Source organism: Phaenicophaeus curvirostris, unplaced genomic scaffold (genome assembly GCF_032191515.1).
Source record: "Phaenicophaeus curvirostris isolate KB17595 unplaced genomic scaffold, BPBGC_Pcur_1.0 scaffold_84, whole genome shotgun sequence".
NCBI classification, from domain to species: domain Eukaryota; kingdom Metazoa; phylum Chordata; class Aves; order Cuculiformes; family Cuculidae; genus Phaenicophaeus; species Phaenicophaeus curvirostris.
Window position 1 is genome coordinate 471,139 of NW_027206706.1, and position 19,360 is coordinate 490,498.

Consider the following 19,360-nt stretch of genomic DNA (forward strand, 5'->3'; position numbering starts at 1 on the left):
TGGAACTGGGGGGACTGGGAGGAACTGGGGGGACTGGGGGGACTGGGAGGGACTGGGAGGGACTGGGGGGACTGGGAGGGACTGGGGGGACTGGGAGGGACTGGGGGGACTGGGGGGACTGGGAGGGACTGGGAGGGACTGGGGGGCCTGGGAGGGACTGGGGGGACTGGGGGGACTGGGAGGGACTGGGGGGACTGGGAGGCCCCGGGGGTGGCAGGAACCGTTAACTGGGAGGGACTGGGCTGAACTGGGGCCCTCCCAGTGCTGCCCCACGAGCGGCTCCACCCTGAGCGCTTCCTCCCCGCTTCCGCCCCACACGACCCACAGGTACGGGGGGGGGCTATGGGGCTCCTATAGGGTCTATGGGGCCCCTATAGGGTCTATAGGGCTCCTATGGGGTCTATGGGGCTGCTATGGGGCTCCTATAGGGTCTATGGGGCTCCTATGGGGCTGCTATGGGGTCTATGGGGCTGCTATGGGGCTGCTATGGGGCAGCTATAGGGTCTACGGGGATGCTATGGGGTCTATGGGGCTGCTATGGGGTTTATGGGGCTGCTATGGGGCAGCTATAGGGTCTATGGGGCTGCTATGGGGCTGCTATACGGTCTACGGGGCTGCTATGGGGTCTATGGGGCAGCTATAGGGTCTACGGGGATGCTATGGGGTCTATGGGGCTGCTATGGGGCTGCTATGGGGCTGCTATGGGGTCTATGGGGCTCCTATAGGGTCTATGGGACTGCTATGGGGTCTATGGGGCTGCTATGGGGCTGCTATGGGGTCTATGGGGCTGCTATGGGGTCTATGGGGCTCCTATAGGGTCTATGGGGCTGCTATGGGGTCTATGGGGCTGCTATGGGGCTGCTATAGGGTCTACGGGGCTGCTATGGGGCTGCTATGGGGTCTATGGGGCTCCTATGGGGCTCCTATAGGGTCTATGGGGCTCCTATGGGGTCTATGGGGCTTCTATGGGGTCTATGGGGCTTCTATGGGGGCTATGGGGCTGCTATAGGGTCTATGGGGCTGCTATGGGGCAGCTATGGGGCAGCTATAAGGTCTATGGGGCTGCTATGGGGCTGCTATGGGGCTGCTATGGGGCTGCTATGGGGCTGCTATAGGTTCTATGGGGCTGCTATGGGGCTGCTATGGGGCTGCTATGGGGTCTATGGGACTCCTATAGGGTCTATGGGGCTGCTATGGGGCTGCTATGGGGTCTATGGGGCTCCAATAGGTTGTCTATGGGGTCTATGGGGCAGCTATAGGGCTGCTATGGGGTCTATGGGGCTGCTATGGGGCTGCTATGGGGTCTATGGGGCAGCTATGGGGTCTATGGGGCTGCTATGGGGCTCCTATAGGGTCTATGGGGCTGCTATGGGGCTGCTATGGGGTCTCTATAGGGTCTATGGGGGTGCTATAGTGTCTATGGGGCTGCTATGGGGTCTATGGGGTCTCTATGGGGTCTATGGGGCTCCTATAGGGTCTATGGGGCTGCTATGGGGTCTATGGGGCAGCTATAGGGTCTATGGGGCTGCTATGGGGCTCCTATAGGGGCTATGGGGCTGCTATGGGGCTGCTATAGGGTCTACGGGGCTGCTATTGGGTCTATGGGGCTGCTATGGGGCTGCTGTGGGGCTGCTATGGGGCTGCTATGGGGTCTATGGAGTCTCTATGGGGTCTATGGGGTCTCTATAGGGCCTATGGGGTCTCTATAGGGTCTATGGGGCTGCTATGGGGCCTATGGGGTCTCTATAGGGTCTATGGGGCTGCTATGGGGTCTCTATGGGGTCTATGGGGCTCCTATAGGGTCTATGGGGCTGCTATGGGGCTGCTATGGGGTCTATGGGGCTGCTATGGGGTCTATGGGGCTCCTATAGGGTCTATGGGGCTGCTGTGGGGTCTATGGGGCTGCTATGGGGCTGCTGTGGGGTCTATGGGGCTACCAGGGGTCACTCCGGGGCCACCTGACCCCCCCCCCTCGCCCCCCAGCTCCCCCTCTCGCCATGGGTCGCCGCCCCCCCCGAGCCCTGCTGCTCGTCTCCCTCTGGGCCCTGGTGGCCACCGACCCCCCCCCGGTGGCCACCGACCCCCCCCCGGTGGCCACCGAGGACCCGCTGGGCTCCCAAAGCCCCGGGGTGACCCCCTGGGGCTACCGAATCACCGAGGTGGCCACCAGCGGCTCCCGAGCGGCCACCGAGGGCTTCCGAGGGATCTCGGTGGCCACGGAGCGGGAGGAACCGGCCTCGAAAGCCGCCTTGGGCTACCAAACCACCACCTTGGGCTACCAAGAGACCTCCCTGGGCTACCAAGAGACCTCCCTGGGCTCACATCCCACCTCGGAGACCACCAAGAGGGAGGAACCGGCCTTGAAAATCACCCCGGGCTACCAAGATACCACCTTGGGCTACCAAGAGGTCACCCTGGGCTACCAAACCACCACCTTGGGCCACCAAGACACCACGTTGGGCTACCAAGATAGCACCTTGGGCTACCAAACCACCACCCTGGGCCACCATCCCACCTTGGTGACCACCAGGAGCCAGGAACCGGCCTCGATGACCCCTGTGGGCCACCAACCCGGCCCTGTGGGCCACCAAACCCCCACCGTGGGCCACCAACCCCGCCCCGTGGGCCACCAACCCCACCCTGTGGGCCACCAACCCCCCTTGGTGGCCACGGAGGAGCCGCCAGTGGCCCCGGGGCCCTCGTGGCTGTGGTGGGGGGTGGCGGTGGCCGCGGTGGCCGCGTTGGTAGCCACGGGGCTAGCGGCGGCCATCTTGGTGCGCCGGCGGCGCCGCTCGGGCTCCACCATCTTGGGGCCCTGGGCGGGGCCGGTTCCCTTCGCCGAGGAGGAGGAGGACGGTGGCCACGTCCAGCCCTTGGTAGCCACCGTGGCCACCGGGCAAGCGGGAGGCAGGCTGGGCACCTTCCGGGCCTCGGCGGAGGCCGCGGCCGCGGACGAGGTGAAGGGGGCCGCTGCCACGGCCACCAGCGACATCCCATAATATTTAATTCCTCAATAAACCATGAAAAAAAAGCCCCAACAGGTCTCGAAACGGCCTCAAAATGGCGTCCGGTGAGGTCAAAATGGAGGGAAACCAAGATGGCGGCCGGATTCAAGATGGCCGCCAAGCCAAAAAGGGGTTGGGGCTCTCAAAAGGGGGCCTGGAATCCAAGATGGCTGCCGGATTCAAGATGGCTGCCGGATTCAAGATGGCTGCCAGATTCAAGATGGCTGCCGGATTCAAGATGGCTGCCGAATCCAAGATGGCTGCCAGCTCAGTGTTACAGGGTCGCCATTCCAAGATGGCTGCCAAGCCAAAAAGGGGTTGGGGCTCGAAATGGAGACCTAGAATCCAAGATGGCTGCTGGATCCAAGATGGCTGCCGGGTCCAAGATGGCTGCCGGGTCCAAGATGGCTGCCAGCTCAGTACTAGGGAGTCTCTGTTCCAAGATGGCCGCCGATCCAAGATGGCCGCCGATCCAAGATGGCCGCCGATCCAAGATGGCCGCCAATCCAAGATGGCCGCCCTCAATGCCACCTGATCCAAGATGGCTGCCAAGAGGGGCCAATGGCGGCCATCTTGGATTGGGTAGGGGGTCAATGGCGGCCATCTTGGATAGGGTAGGGGTCAATGGCGGCCATCTTGGATTGGGTAGGGGGTCAATGGCGGCCATCTTGGATTGGGTAGGGGGTCAATGGCGGCCATCTTGGATTGGGTAGGGGGTCAATGGCGGCCATCTTGGATTGGGTAGGGGTCAATGGCGGCCATCTTGGATTGGGTAGGGGTCATTGGCGGCCATCTTGGATTGGGTGTGGTCAATGGCGGCCATCTTGGATTGGGTGTGGTCAATGGTGGCCATCTTGGATTGGGTGGTGTCACTGGTGGCCATCTTGGATTTACTACTCCGTCTCTGGCGGCCATCTTAGCTCGCCTGGCGGCCATGTTGAACAGGCAGCCATATTGGGATGAGTAGCGGCCATCTTTGTCTTTCCGGCAGCCATCTTGGCGGATCTGGTAGCCATTTTGGGGACTGGCCGCCATCTTGGTGGGACCGGCCGCCATCTTGGTGTGACCGCCAGCCCCGGCGGCCATCTTGCCCTCACCATCACACCCGGCGGCCATGTTGCTGGGGGGTCAGGTCCCTTTAATTGGTCGTAAGGAGATGCAAACGAGCCGGGAAAGGAGGGAGGAGATGGGGGGAGGTGGAAAACCTGGAGCCGGAGCCCGGGGGACGCGGAGGCGGAGCCGGATCAGGACCTGGGGGAGGAAAACCCGGCCTAGAGCCCATCCTGAACTGGAGTAGGAACCAAAACCCGGCCTGGAGCCCACTTAGAATCAGGATTAGAGTCAAATCCTGGCCTGGATCTCCATTGGGATCAAGGTTAGAGCCAAATCCCGGCCTGGATCCCACTTAGAACCAGGATTAGAGCCAAAACCCGGCCGGATCCCATCCTGAACTGGAGTAGGAGCCAAAACCTGGCCTGGAGCCTACTTAGAATCAGGGTTAGAGCCAAAACCCGTCCCGGATCCCATCCTGAACTGGAGTAGGAGCCAAAACCCGGCCTGGAGCCCATCCTGAACTGGAGTAGGAAACAAAACCCGGCCTGGAGCCCATCCTGAACTGGAGTAGGAAACAAAACCTGGCCCGGATCCCATCCTGAACTGGAGTAGGAGCCAAAACCCGGCCTGGGTCCCACTTAGAATCAGGGTTAGAGCCAAAACCCGGCCCGGATCCCACTTAGAATCAGGGTTAGAGCCAAAACCCGGCCTGGATTCCTCTTAGAATCAGGGTTAGAGCCAAAACCCAGCCTGGATCCCACTTAGAATCAGGGTTAGAGCCCAAACCCGTCCCGGCTCCCCCTTCAAATGAGGAGGAGAGGCCGATCCCGTCGCCCGGCGGCCACTCACGCCGCCTGGAGGCCCCTGAGCCACTGGACGGTGCGTTCCCGGGCCTGGTCCCAGGTGAAGCGCGGCCGGTAGCCGAAGCGGCGCTGGGCCTTGTCGGTGCGGACGCTGAAGGGGGTGGAGGCCACGGCCAGGGTGTAGGGGTTGAGGAGGGGGGCGTAGGGCCAGACGGGGCTGAGCAGGCGGCGCAGGAGGGCGTTGAGGCGGGCGGCCAGCGCCAGGAGGCACCCGGGGAGCCGCCAGCCCCACAGGCGCAGCCCCAGGGCGCCCAGGAAGAACATGTTGAAGTCCTCGTAGGAGGCGTAAGGGGACGAGTCGTAGCAGAAGAAGACGTCGCCGCCCACCAGGGACGGGGAGCGGCGGGCGGCGCGGGCCGCCAGGATGTGCATCCAGGCCACGTTGCCTGGAGAGGGGGCAGGGGGGGAGATGTGGGGCTGGGAAGTGGGGTACAGGGAAGGTTGTGGGGCAGGGAGTAGTGGATGAGGCTGGGAAGGGGGGTATGGGGTGGGATATGGGGCTGGGAGGGGGCTATGGGGCTCAGAAGGGGGTTATGGGGTGGGATATGGGGCTGGGAATGGGGTACGGGGTGGGTTATGGGGTGCTGGGGTGGGATATGGGGCTGGGAATGGGGTTGTGGGGCTGGGAATGGGGTATGGGGTGGGTTATGGGGCTGGGAAGTGGGGTACGGGGTGGGTTATGGGGCTGGGAAGGGGGTTATGGGGTGGGTTATGGGGCTGGGAATGGGGTTGTGGGGCTGGGAATGGGGTATGGGGTGGGTTATGGGGCTGGGAAGTGGGGTACGGGGTGGGTTATGGGGCTGGGAATGGGGTACAGGGGTGGGTTATGGGGCTGGGAAGGGGGTTATGGGGTGGGTTATGGGGCTGGGAAGGGGGGTACGGGGTGGGATATGGGGCTGGGAGGGGGCTATGGGGCTCAGAAGGGGGTTATGGGGTGGGATATGGGGCTGGGAGGGGGCTATGGGGCTCAGAAGGGGGTTATGGGGTGGGTTGTGGGGCTGGGAAGTGGGGTACGGGGTGGGTTATGGGGCTGGGAGGGGGCTATGGGGCTCAGAAGGGGGTTATGGGGTGGGTTATGGGGCTGGGAATGGGGTACGGGGTGGGTTATGGGGCTGGGAAGTGGGGTACGGGGTGGGATATGGGGCTGGGAGGGGGCTATGGGGCTCAGAAGGGGGTTATGGGGTGGGTTGTGGGGCTGGGAAGTGGGCCGCTATGGGGCTGGATATGGGGCAGGAGATGGGTCTGAGGGGCCGCTATGGGGCAGGAGATGGGTCTGAGGAGCCGCTATGGGGCAGGAGATGGGGCAGAGGAGCCGCTATGGGGCAGGAGATGGGTCTGAGGGGCCGCTATGGGGCAGGAGATGGGTCTGAGGAGCCGCTATGGGGCAGGCGATGGGGCAGAAGGGCCGCTATGGGGCAGGCGATGGGGCCGTGGGTCTCACCGACGTAGACGCGGGCGTGCTCGGCGTGGGGCGGCAGGGTTCGGGGCAGCCAGCGCCCCACGGCGCGCCGGTAGAACTGGGCGAGGATGGGGTGCCCCTCCCCGTAGATCCCCGTGGGGCGCAGCGACAGCGTCACCAGCCGGCGGCCCCCCGACACCTGCGGGGCGCCCCACAACTTGGGGGGCAGACCCACAACTCCCACATCCCCTTTTTGGGGGTCAAAGCCCCCATTTTTGGGGTCCCTTTTCCCATTTTTGGGGTCCCTTTTCCCATTTTAAAGGTCCCTTTTCCCATTTTCAGGGTCCCTTTTCCCATTTTGGGGTCCATTCTCTCATTTTTGGGGTCCCTCTTCCCATTTTGAGGACCCTTTTCCCATTTTGAGGGTCCCTTTTCCCATTTTCAGGGTCTCTTTTCCCATTTTCAGGGCCCATTTTCCCCTTTTGGGGTCCCTTCTCCCATTTTTGGGGTCCCTTTTCCCGTTTTCAGGGTCCCTTTTCCCATTTTCAGGGTCCCTTTTCCCCTTTTGGGGTCCCTTCTCCCATTTTTGGGGTCCCTTTTCCCATTTTAGGTTCCCTCTTCCCATTTTGAGGTCCCTTTTCCCATTTTGGGGTCCCTTTTCCCATTTTCAGGGTCCCTTTTCCCATTTTGAGGTCCCTTTTCCCATTTTTAGGGTCCCTTTTCCCATTTTCAGGGTCCCTTTTCCCATTTTAAAGGCCCCTTTTCCCTTTTTTTGGGTCCCTTTTCCCATTTTTTAGGTCCATTTTCCCATTTTAGGTTCCTTCTTCCCATTTTGAGATCCCTTTTCCCATTTTTAGGGTCCCTTTTCCCATTTTTAGGGTCCCTTTTCCCTTTTTTGGGATCCCTTCTCCCATTTTTGAGGTCCCTTTTCCCATTTTAGGTTCCCTCTTCCCATTTTGGGGTCCCTTTTTCCATTTTGAGGTCCCTTTTCCAATTTTCAGGGTCCCTTTTCCCATTTTCAGGGCCCCTTTTCCCATTTTGGTGTCCCTTTTCCCATTTTCAGGGCCCCTTTTCCCATTTTCAGGGCCCCTTTTCCCATTTTCAGGGCTCCTTTTCCCATTTTGAGGTCCCCTTTCCCATTTTCAGGGTCCCTCTTCCCATTTTGAGGTCCTTTTTCCCATTTTATGGTCAATTTTCCCTTTTTTTGTGGTCCCTTTTCCCATTTTAAAGGTCCCTTTTCCCATTTTAAAGGCCCCTTTTCACATTTTGAGGTCCCTTTTCCCATTTTAAAGGTCCCTTTTCCCTTTTTTGGGGTCCCTTTTCCCATTTTTGGGATCCCTTCTCCCATTTTTTGGGTCCCTTTTCCCATTTTAGGTCCCTTTTCCCATTTTGAGGTCCCTTTTCCCATTTTTAGGGTCAATTTTCCCATTTTGGGGGCCCTTTTCCCATTTTCAGGGTCCCTTTTCCCATTTTGAGGTCCCCTTTCCCATTTTCAGGGTCCCTTTTCCCATTTTGAGGACCCCTTTCCCATTTTCAGGGTCCCTCTTCCCATTTTGAGGTCCCTTTTCCCATTTTAAAGCCCCCTTTTCCCTTTTTTTGGGTCCCTTTTCCCATTCTTGGGATCCCTTCTCCCATTTTTGGGGTCCCTTTTCCCATTTTAGGTTCCTTCTTCCCATTTTGAGGTCACTTTTCCCATTTTCAGGGTCCCTTTTCCCATTTTTGGGATCCCTTCTCCCATTTTGGGGTCCCTTTTCCCTTTTTTGTTGTCCCTTTTCCCATTTTCAGGGTCCCTTTTCCCATTTTCAGGGTCCCTTTTCCCATTTTCAGGGTCCCTTTTCCCATTTTCAGGGTCCCTTCTCCCATTTTGAGGTCCCTTTTCCCATTTTAAAGCCCCCTTTTCCCATTTTTGGGACCCTTTTCCCATTTTTGAGGCCCCTTCTCCCATTTTGAGGTCCCTTTTCCCATTTTGAGGTCCCTTTTCCCATTTTCAAGGTCCCTTTTCCCATTTTGAGGTCCCTTTTCCCATTTTCAGGGCCCCTTCTCCCATTTTGAGGTCCCTTTTCCCATTTTCAGGGTCCCTTTTCCCATTTTGAGGTCCCTTTTCCCATTTTCAAGGTCCCTTTTCCCATTTTGAGGTCCCTTTTCCCATTTTCAAGGTCCCTTTTCCCATTTTGAGGTCCCTTTTCCCATTTTCAGGGTCCCTTTTCCCATTTTTGGGGTCCCTTCTCCCATTTTAAAGGTCCCTTTTCCCATTTTGAGGTCTCTTTTCCTATTTTCAGGGTCCCTTTTCCCATTTTTGGGGTCCCTTCTCCCATTTTTGGGGTCCCTTTTCCCATTTTTGAGGCCCCTTCACCCATTTTCAGGGTCCCTTTTCCCATTTCAGGGTCCCTTTTCCCATTTTTGGGATCCCTTCTCCCATTTTGGGGTCTTTTTTCCCTTTTTTGTTGTCCCTTTTCCCATTTTTGGGGTCCCTTTTCCCATTTCAAGGTCCCTTCTCCCATTTTTGGGGTCCCTTTTCCCATTTTAGGTTTCCTCTTCCCATTTTGAGGTCCCTTCTCCCATTTTCAGGGTCCCTTTTCCCATTTCAGGGTCCCTTCTCCCATTTTCGGGGTCCCTTTTCCCATTTTTGGGGTCCCTTTTCCCATTTTAAAGGCCCCTTTTCCCATTTTTGGGGTCCCTTTTCCCATTTTAAAGGCCCCTTTTCCCATTTTTGGGGTCCCTTTTCCCATTTTAAAGGCCCCTTTTCCCATTTTTAGGGTCCCTTTTCCCATTTTCAGGGTCCCTTTTCCCATTTTGAGGTCCCTTTTCCCATTTTTAGGGTCCCTTTTCCCATTTTCAAGGTCCCTTTTCCCATTTTGAGGTCCCTTTTCCCATTTTCAGGGTCCCTTTTCCCATTTTTGGGGTCCCTTCTCCCATTTTAAAGGTCCCTTTTCCCATTTTGAGGTCTCTTTTCCTATTTTCAGGGTCCCTTTTCCCATTTTTGGGGTCCCTTCTCCCATTTTTGGGGTCCCTTTTCCCATTTTTGAGGCCCCTTCACCCATTTTCAGGGTCCCTTTTCCCATTTTCAGGGTCCCTTTTCCCATTTTTGGGGTCCCTTTTCCCATTTTGAGGCCCCTTCACCCATTTTCAGGGTCCCTTTTCCTATTTCAGGGTCCCTTTTCCCATTTTTGGGGTCCCTTTTCCCCATCTCTGGTGTCTCTTCTCCCATTTTTGGGGACCTTTTCCCATTTTTGGGGATCTTTTCCCATTTTCAGGGTCCCTTTTCCCATTTCAGGGTCCCTTCTCCCATTTTCGGGGTCCCTTCTCCCATTTTTGGTGTCCCTTTTCCCATTTTCAGGGCCCCTTTCCCATTTTCAGGGCCCCTTTTCCCATTTTAAAGGCCCCTTTTCCCATTTTGAGGTCCCTTTTCCCATTTTCAGGGTCCCTCTTCCCATTTTGAGGTCCCTTTCCCCATTTTATGGTCAATTTTCCCATTTTTGGGGTCCCTTTTTCCATTTTAAAGGCCCCTTTTTCCATTTTGAGGCCCCTTTTCCAATTTTAAAGGCCCATTTTCCCTTTTTTTGGGTCCCTTTTCCCATTTTTTGGGATCCCTTTTCCCATTTTCAGGGTCCCTTTTCCCATTTTCAGGGTCCCTTCTCCCATTTTGAGGTCCCTTTTCACATTTTCAGGGTCCCTTTTCCCATTTTAAAGGTCCGTTTTCCCTTTTTAGGTTCCTTCTTCCGATTTCGAGGTCCCTTTTCCCATTTTTAGGGTCAATTTTCCCATTTTTGAGGCCCCTTTCTCCCATTTTGGGGTCCCTTTTCCCATTTTCAGGGTCCCTTTTCCCATTTTTGTGGTCCTTTCTCCCATTTTGAGGTCCCTTTTCCCTTTTTTAGTGTCCATTTTCCCATTTTGGGGCTTGTTTTTCTTACTTCAGGATCCCTTTTCCCCTTTTTGGGCTCCTTTCTCCCATTTTTGGGTTCAAAACTCCCATTTTGAGGTCCCTTTTCCCATTTTCAGGGTCTCTTCTCCCATTTATGGGGTCCTTTTCCCAATTTTGGGGTCATTTTCCCATATTAAAGGCCCCTTTTCCCTTTTTTGGGGTCCCTTTTCCCATCTCTGGGGTCTCTTCTCCCATTTTTGGGGTCCCTTTTCCCATTTTAAAGGCCCATTTTGGGGTCCCTTCTCTCATTTTCGGGGTCCCTTCTCCCATTTTGGGGTCCCTTTTCCCTTTTTTGGTGTCCTTTCTCTCATTCTCAGGGTCCCTTTTCCCATTTCAGGATTCCTTTTCCCTTTTTTGGGGTCCCTTTTCCCATTTTGGGGTCCCTTCTCTCATTTTTGGGGTCCCTTTTCCCTTTTTTGGTGTCCCTTTTCCCATTTTCAGGGCCCCTTCTCCCATTTTCAGGGTCCCTTTTCCCATTTTCAGGGCCCCTTCTCCCATTTTCAGGGTCCCTTTTCCCATTTTGGGATCCCTTCTCCCATTTTGGGGTCCTTTTCCCAATCTTTGGGGTCCCTTTTCCCATTTTCAGGGTCCCTTCCCCCATTTTGGGGTCTCTTTTCCCATTTTCTGGGCTTTTTCTCCCATTTTTGGGGTCCCTCTCCCCATTTTTGGGGTCCCTTTCCCAATTTTGGGATCCCTTCTCCCATTTTGGGGTCCTTTTCCCAATCTTTGGGGTCCCTTTTCCCATTTTCAGAGTCCATTTTCCCATTTTCGGAGTCCCTTCTCCCATTTTTGGATCCCTTTTCCCATTTTTGGGGTCCCTTTTCCCATCTCTGGGGTCTCTTTTCCCATTTTCAGGGTCCCTTTTCCCATTTCCTGGGTTTCTTCTCCCATTTTTGGGGGTCCTTTCTCCCATTTTCAGGATCCCTCTCCCCATTTTGGGGTCCTTTTCCCAATCTTTGGGGTCCCTTTTCCCATTTTCAGAGTCCATTTTCCCATTTTCTGGGTTTTTTCTCCCATTTTGGGGTCCCTTTTCCCATTTTTGGGGGTCTTTTCTCCCATTTTCGGGGTCCCTCTCCCCATTTTCGGGGTCCCTCTCCCCGTTTTCGGGGTCCCCACGCACGCTGGCCCCGTTGCTGCTGAGGACGAGGCGCTCGGCCTGGGCTTTGCTGCGGGCGTACGGCTCCACCAGGCGCGTCCGGTACGGAGTCTCCTCCGAGCCCCTGGGATCGGGGCGAAAAGGGACAGAAACGGGGAAAATGAGTGGAAAAAGGGAAAAAAATGAAGGGAAAAGGGCAAAAATGGGGAGAAAATGGCCAAAAGAGAGGGGAAAAGGGGTGAAAAAGGACAAAAAAGGGGTGAAAAGCAGCAAAAGTGGGGGAAAAGGGCCAAAAATGGGGTGAGAAAGGGCAAAAATGGGGTGAAAAGGGGTGAAAAAGGGGTGAAAAGGGGTGAAAAAAGGCAAAAATGGGGTGAAAAGCAACAAAAGTGGGGCAAAAAGGGCAAAAATGGGGAGAAAAGGGGAAAAAAATGGGGTGAAAAGGGCAAAAATGGGGTGAAAAGGGGTGAAAAAGGGCAAAATTGTGGTGAAAACGGGCAAAAATGGGGTGAAAAGGGGTGAAAAAGAGCAAAAAATGGGGTGAAAAGCAGCAAAAATGGGGCAAAAGGGGCAAAAATGGGGTGAAAAGGGGTGAAAAATGGCAAAAAACGGGGTGAAAAGCAGCAAAAGTGGGGCAAAAGGGCCAAAAATGGGGTGAAAAGCAGCAAAAATGGGGTGAAAAGGGGTAAAAAAGGGCAAAAAATGGGGTAAAAGGGGTAAAAGGGCCTAAAATGGGGTGAAAAGCAGCAAAAGTGGGGCAAAAGGGCCAAAAATGGGGTGAAAAGGGGTGAAAAAGAGCAAGAATGGGGTGAAAAGCAGCAAAAGTGGGGCAAAAGGGGCAAAAGTGGGGTGAAAAGCAGCAAAAATGGGGTGAAAAGGGGTAAAAAAGGGCAAAAAATGGGGTAAAAGGGGTAAAAGGGCCTAAAATGGGGTGAAAAGCAGCAAAAGTGGGGCAAAAGGGCCAAAAATGGGGTGAAAAGGGGTGAAAAAGAGCAAGAATGGGGTGAAAAGCAGCAAAAGTGGGGCAAAAGGGGCAAAAGTGGGGTGAAAAGCAGCAAAAATGGGGTGAAAAGGGGTAAAAAAGGGCAAAAAATGGGGTAAAAGGGGTAAAAGGGCCTAAAATGGGGTGAAAAGCAGCAAAAGTGGGGCAAAAAGGCCAAAAATGGGGTGAAAAGGGGCAAAAATGGGGTGAAAAGGGGTGAAAAAGGGCAAAAATGGGGTGAAAAGCAGCAAAAATGGGGAAAAAAGGGGTGAAAAAAGGGCAAAAACGGGGTGAAAAGGGGCAAAGATGGGGTGAAAAGGGGTGAAAAGGGGCAAAAATGGGGTGAAAAGCAGCAAAAATGGGGAAAAAAGGGGTGGAAAAAGGGCAAAAACGGGGTGAAAAGCAGCAAAAACAGGGCAAAAAGGCCAAAAATGGGGTGAAAAGGGCCAAAAAATGGGTGAAAAGGGGTAAAAAGAGCAAAAATGGGGTGAAAAGCAGCAAAAGTGGGGCAAAAGGGGCAGAAGTGGGGTGAAAAGGGGCAAAAATGGGGTGGAAAGGGGTGAAAAAGAGCAAAAATGGGGTTAAAAGCAGCAAAAGTGGGGCAAAAGGGCCAAAAATGGGGTGGAAAAGGGCAAAAATGGGGTGAAAAGGGGTGAAAAAGAGCAAAAATTTGGTTAAAAGAGGCAAAAGTGAGGCAAAAGTGAGGCAAAAGGACCAAAACTGGGGTGAAAAGGGGCAAAAATGGGGTGAAAAGCAGTGAAAAAGAGCAAAAATGGGGTGAAAAGCAGCAAAAGTGGAGCAAAAGGGGCAAAAGTGGGGTGAAAAAGAGAAAAATGGGGTGAAAAGGGGTGAAAAAGGGCCAAAAATGGGGTGAAAAGCAGCAAAAGTGGGGCGAAAGGGCCAAAAATGGGGTGAAAAGGACCAAAACTGGGGTGAAAAGGGGAAAAAATGGGGTGAAAAGGGGTGAAAAAGAGCAAAAATGGGGTGAAAAGCAGCAAAAGTGGGCAAGAGAGCCAAAAATGGGGTGAAAAGGGATGAAAAAGAGCAAAAATGGGGTGAGAAAGAGCAAAAATGGGGAAAAAGGGGCAAAAATGGGGTGAAAAGTAGCAAAAATGAGGTGAAAACGGGTGAAAAAGAGCAAAAATGGGGTGAAAAGCAGCAAAAGTGGGCAAAAAAGCCAAAAATGGGGTGAAAAGGGATGAAAAAGAGCAAAAATGGGGTGAGAAAGAGCAAAAATGGGGAAAAAGAGCAAAAATGGGGTGAAAAGTAGCAAAAATGAGGTGAAAACGGGTGAAAAAGGGCAAAAATGGGGTGAAAAGCAGCAAAAGTGAGGCAAAAAGGCCAAAAATGGGGTGAAAAGGGGTGAAAAGGGGTGAAAAGGGATGAAAAAGAGCAAAAATGGGGTGAGAAAGAGCAAAAATGGGTTGAAAAGCAGCAAAAGTGGGGCAAAAGAGCCAAAAATGGTGTGAAAAGGGCGAAAAACGAGGTGAAAAGGGGGAAAAAAAGGGTTTTAAAAGGGGGCGTGGCCAGAGGGAGGGGGCGTGGCCAGAGGGGGTGGGCGTGGCCACCGAGGGGCGTGGCCAGAGGAGTCTCCCGGGTCCTAAAGCCCCCCCCCCCCCATTCTGGGCTCCCCCTACATCTCCAGAGTTATGGGGCGGCCCCCCAAGTTATGGGGCAGCCCCCCAAGTTATGGGGCGGCCCCCCAAGCTGTGGGGCGGCCCCCTTACCGCAGGAAGGGGTCCCCGAGGGTGTTGGGCCCCACGACCTCCATGCTGCTGGTGAAGACGAGCCAGCGCACGCCCCCCCGCCGGCTGCCCCACAGCACGGCCCGGGTCCCTGTGGGGCAGGGATGTGGGGCACGGACCCCCCCTCCTGCCCCATAGCGCCCCCTAGCCTGCCCCATAGATCCCGATCCTGCCCCATAGCGCCCCCTAGCCTGCCCCATAGATCCCGATCCTGCCCCATAGATCCCGACCCTGCCCCATAGCGCCCCCTGGCCTGCCCCACAGATCCCGATCCTGCCCCATAGCGCCCCCCAACCTGCCCCATAGATCCCAATCCTGCCCCATAGATCCCGATCCTGCCCCATAGCGCCCCCCAACCTGCCCCATAGATCCCGATCCTGCCCCATAGATCCCAATCCTGCCCCATAGATCCCGATCCTGCCCCATAGATCCCGATCCTGCCCCATAGCGCCCCCCAACCTGCCCCACAGATCCCAATCCTGCCCCATAGATCCCGATCCTGCCCCATAGATCCCAATCCTGCCCCATAGATCCCGATCCTGCCCCATAGCGCCCCCTGGCCTGCCCCACAGATCCCGATCCTGCCCCATAGCGCCCCCCAACCTGCCCCATAGATCCCAATCCTGCCCCATAGATCCCGATCCTGCCCCATAGCGCCCCCCAACCTGCCCCATAGATCCCGATCCTGCCCCATAGATCCCAATCCTGCCCCATAGATCCCGATCCTGCCCCATAGATCCCGATCCTGCCCCATAGCGCCCCCCAACCTGCCCCACAGATCCCAATCCTGCCCCATAGATCCCGATCCTGCCCCATAGATCCCAATCCTGCCCCATAGATCCCGATCCTGCCCCATAGCGCCCCCTGGCCTGCCCCACAGATCCCGATCCTGCCCCATAGCGCCCCCCAACCTGCCCCATAGATCCCAATCCTGCCCCATAGATCCCGATCCTGCCCCATAGCGCCCCCCAACCTGCCCCATAGATCCCGATCCTGCCCCATAGATCCCAATCCTGCCCCATAGATCCCGATCCTGCCCCATAGATCCCGATCCTGCCCCATAGCGCCCCCCAACCTGCCCCACAGATCCCAATCCTGCCCCATAGATCCCGATCCTGCCCCATAGATCCCAATCCTGCCCCATAGATCCCGATCCTGCCCCATAGATCCCAATCCTGCCCCATAGCGCCCTCCAACCTGCCCCACAGATCCCAATCCTGCCCCATAGATCCCAATCCTGCCCCATAGCGCCCCCCAACCTGCCCCATAGATCCCGATCCTGCCCCATAGCGCCCCCTAGCCTGCCCCACAGATCCCGATCCTGCCCCATAGATCCCAATCCTGCCCCACAGATCCCGATCCTGCCCCATAGCGCCCCCCAACCCCTCTAAATACCCCCCTAGCCCCCCCCAGCCCCCCATTCTGCCCCATAGCCCCCCCGAACCCTCCCATTCTGCCCCATAGCCCCCCCAACCCCTCTAAATCCCCCCCTAACCCACCCCACAGCCCCCCAACCTGCCCCATAGCGCCCCATCCTGCCCCCCAACCTGCACCATAGCGCCCCATTCTGCCCCATAGCCCCCCCAACCCCTCTAAATGCCCCCCTAACCCACCCCACAGCGCCCCATTCTGCCCCATAGCCGCCCCAACCCCTCTAAATCCCCCCCAGCCCCCCCCAGCCCCCCAACCTGCCCCATAGCCCCCCCATTCTGCCCCATAGCCCCCCCCCAGCCCCCCAACCCGCCCCATAGACCCCGCCCCCCCGCCGCCCCCCGACCTTGGACGTTGGTGCGGGCGATGGCCTCGTTGCTGGCTCTGCCCCACACGTCGACCAGCGCCGCCGCGTGGAAGACGACGTCGGCCCCCGCCAGCGCCCGCCCCACGGCGCCCGCGTCCCCCACGTCGCCCTCCAGCAGCACCAGCCGCCCTACGGCGACCCACGGCGGCCGCTCGGGGGGGCTGCCCTGCCCCATAGAGCCGCCCCACGGCCCCCCGGCCTGCCCCATAGAGCTCAGGCCTGCCCCATAGATCTCAGTCCTGCCCCATAGAGCTCTATCCTGCCCCATAGAGCTCTAAAATGCCCCATAGATCTCAATCCTGCCCCATAGATCTCTATCCTGCCCCACAGATGGCCTTAACCTGCCCCATAGATCTCAATCCTGCCCCATAGATCTCAGTCCTGCTCCATAGCCTCATATCCTGCCCCATAGATCTCTATCCTGCCCCATAGATCTCTATCCTGCCCCACAGCCTCATATCCTGCCCCATAGAGCTCAATTCTGCCCCATAGATGGCCTTAACCTGCCCCATAGATCTCTATCCTGCCCCATAGATCTCTATCCTGCCCCATAGATCTCACTCCTGCCCCATAGATGGCCTTAACCTGCCCCATAGGCCTCATATCCTGCCCCATAGATCTCTATCCTGCCCCATAGATCTCAGTCCTGCCCCATAGATCTCTATCCTGCCCCATAGCCTCATATCCTGCCCCATAGAGCTCAATTCTGCCCCATAGATGGCCTTAACCTGCCCCATAGATCTCTATCCTGCCCCATAGATCTCTATCCTGCCCCATAGATCTCAATCCTGCCCTATAGATCTCTGTCCTGCCCCATAGATCTCAGTCCTGCCCCATAGATGGCCCTAAGCCTCCCCACAGCCCCCTCTCCTGCCCCATAGATCTGAATCCTGCCCCATAGATCTCACTCCTGCCCCATAGATGGCCCTAAGCCACCCCAGAGGCCCCTCTTCTGCCCCACAGATCTCACTCCTGCCCCATAGATCTGAATCCTGCCCCATAGATCTCACTCCTGCCCCACAGCCCCATATCTCGCCCCACGGGGCCCCCTAACCCACCCCACAGATGTGGGGCAGGACCCCCCCGCCCCCCCCCCCACTCGGTGTCCCCTCAAATTCCTTCCCCCTTGAGCACCCCTCAACTTCGGTTCCCCCCCACATTGGTTCCCCCCCCCCTCCATATGGGGCTGGGGGGGGGGTCCTGACCCATAGATGTGGGGCCGAGCCCCCCAGGTGTGGGTCGGGGACCCACCGCGGTCCGGGGGGAGGACGCTGGGCTCGATGCGGCGGTCGAAGACGCGGAGCTCGCGCAGCTCGGGCTCCGTCTCCAGCAGCAGCTTCACCAGGTGGGAGCCCAGGAAGCCGCAGCCCCCGGTGACCACGAACACCAGCCCCTGCCCCACAGAGACCCCGAGGGACCCCGAGGGACGTATAGGGACCTCATAGACCCCATAGGGACACATAGGGACACATAGGGACCCATAGGGACATATAGGGACATATAGGGACCTCATAGACCCCATAGGGACCCACAGGGACACGTAGGGACCTCATAGACCCCATAGGGACACATAGAGACCCCACAGAGACCCCACAGAGACCCCACAGAGACCCCATAGAGACCCCACAGAGACCCCATAGAGACCCCACAGAGACCCCATAGGGCCCCCCAGAGACCCCACAGAGACCCCACAGACCCCACAGAGACCCCACAGAGACCCCACAGAGACCCCACAGAGACCCCACAGGGACCCATAGAGACCCCCAGTCTCCCGGCTGCCCCACAGATGTGGATCCCACCCCATAGCGGGTCCCCAGCCCCATAGCAGGTCCCCCCAGCCCCATAGCGGGTCCCCAGCCCCATAGCGGGTCCCCCCCAGCCCCACAGAGGGTCCCCCCAGCCCCATAGCGGGTCCCCCCAGCCCCATAGCGGGTCCCCAGCCCCATAGTGGGTCCCCCCAGCCCCATAGCGGGTCCCCCCAGCCCCACAGAGGGTCCCCCCCTGCCCCATAGCGGGTCCCCAGCCCCATAGCGGGTCCCCCCAGCCCCACAGAGGGTCCCCCCAGCCCCATAGCGGGTCCCTGTGCCCCATAGCGGGTCCCCCCAGCCCCACAGAGGGTCCCCCCAGCCCCACAGAGGGTCCCCCCAGCCCCATAGCGCGTCCCCCCAGCCCCATAGCAGGTCCCCTCAGCCCCATAGCGGGTCCCCCCAGCCCCATAGCGGTCCCCCCCGCCCCATAGCGGGTCCCCCCAGCCCCATAGCGGGTCCCCAGCCCCACAGAGGGTCCCCCAGCCCCCCAGATGTGGGTCGGGGCGTACCTGGGGCTCCATGGCGGCTCGGGGGGGGCGGGGGGGGGCGGGGTCAAGGCCGAGGGGGGCGGGGCCGGACGGGAACCTCCCCCCCTTCCTGCCCCCCCGGGCCCCCATTTAACCCTCTTTTTACCCCCCCAGGACCCTTTTTACCCCCCCGGGACCCTTTTTACCCCCCTTTCTACCCCCCCATGACCCTTTTTACCCCTCCAGGATCCTTTTTACCCCCCATTTCCCCCCCCCGGACACTTTTAACCCCCCTTTTCTACCCCACCATGACCTTTTTTACCCCTCCAGGACCCCTTTTACCCCCCAATTTCTGCCCCAAGACCCTTTTTACCCCCCATTTTCCCCCCCCAGGATCCTTTTTACCCCCCCAGGACCCTTTTTACCCCCCCATTTGCCCCTCAGGACCCTTTTTATCCTCCATTTCCCCCCCCGGACACTTTTAACCCCCCTTTCTACCCCCCCATGACCCTTTTTACCCCTCCAGGACCCCTTTTACCCCCCAATTTCTGCCCCAGGACCCCTTTACCCCCCCCCCATTTGCCCCCCCCGACCCTTTTTACCCCTCCAGGATCCTTTAAAGCCCCCCATTTCCCACCCCCAGACGCTTTTAACCCCCCTTTTTACCCCCCCAGGACCCTTTTTACCCTTCCAGGACCCTTTTTACCCCCCATTTTCCCCCTCAGGACCCTTTTAACCCCCCTTTTATCCCCCCAGGACCCTTTTTACCCTTCCAGGACCCCTTTTACCCCCCATTTTCCCCCCAGGACCCTTTTTACCCCCCATTTCCCCCCCCCGGACACTTTTAACCCCCTTTTTACCCCCCCAGGACCCTTTTTATCCCTCCAGGACCCTTTTTACCCCCATTTCCCCCCCCCCCGACCCTTTTTACCCCCCATTTCTCCCCCCATTTCCCCCCCCAGGACCCTTTTAACCCCCCTTTCTACCCCACCATGACCCTTTTTACCCCTCCAGGACCCCTTTTACCCCCCAATTTCCCCCCCCGACCCTTTTTTACCCCTCCAGGACCCCTTTTCCCCCCCCCATTTCCCCCCCGCGACCCTTTTTACCCCTCCAGGATCCTTTAAACCCCCCCATTTCCCACCCCCAGACGCTTTTAACCCCCCATTTCCCCCTCAGGACCCTTTTTACCCCCCATTTTCCCCCCCAGGACACTTTTTAC

General features: G+C 57.4%; 3 protein-coding genes across 4 annotated transcripts in view; 1 reads left to right on the top strand and 2 right to left on the bottom strand.

The window, feature by feature from the left end:
* LOC138734506 (syntaxin-1B) overlaps positions 1-19,360 on the bottom strand; it is a 95,185-nt gene that overhangs the window by 36,248 nt on the left and 39,577 nt on the right. The window lies entirely within an intron of this gene.
* LOC138734503 (uncharacterized) lies at positions 220-3,032 on the top strand. Its single transcript, XM_069882202.1, has 2 exons — positions 220-327; positions 1,984-3,032. The coding sequence occupies exon 2, from the start codon at positions 1,998-2,000 to the stop codon at positions 2,997-2,999; it is 1,002 nt and encodes a 333-aa protein (XP_069738303.1). The 5' UTR covers positions 220-327; positions 1,984-1,997; the 3' UTR covers positions 3,000-3,032.
* On the bottom strand, positions 3,000-18,204 carry HSD3B7 (hydroxy-delta-5-steroid dehydrogenase, 3 beta- and steroid delta-isomerase 7). Of its 2 annotated transcripts, none has more exons than XR_011339584.1 (8): positions 18,181-18,204; positions 17,115-17,256; positions 15,843-15,992; positions 14,048-14,156; positions 11,363-11,462; positions 6,363-6,519; positions 4,517-5,307; positions 3,000-4,475 (listed from the first exon to the last, which is right to left on the bottom strand). XR_011339584.1 is itself a non-coding variant. In XM_069882199.1 (8 exons), exons 1-8 carry the CDS (start codon positions 18,190-18,192, stop codon positions 4,250-4,252), a joined length of 1,077 nt encoding a protein of 358 aa, XP_069738300.1. In that variant the 5' UTR covers positions 18,193-18,204; the 3' UTR covers positions 3,005-4,249. The 2 variants fall into 2 exon arrangements, 1 of the variants encoding a protein (XP_069738300.1); XM_069882199.1 differs by having other exon boundaries at positions 3,005-4,256; positions 4,908-5,307.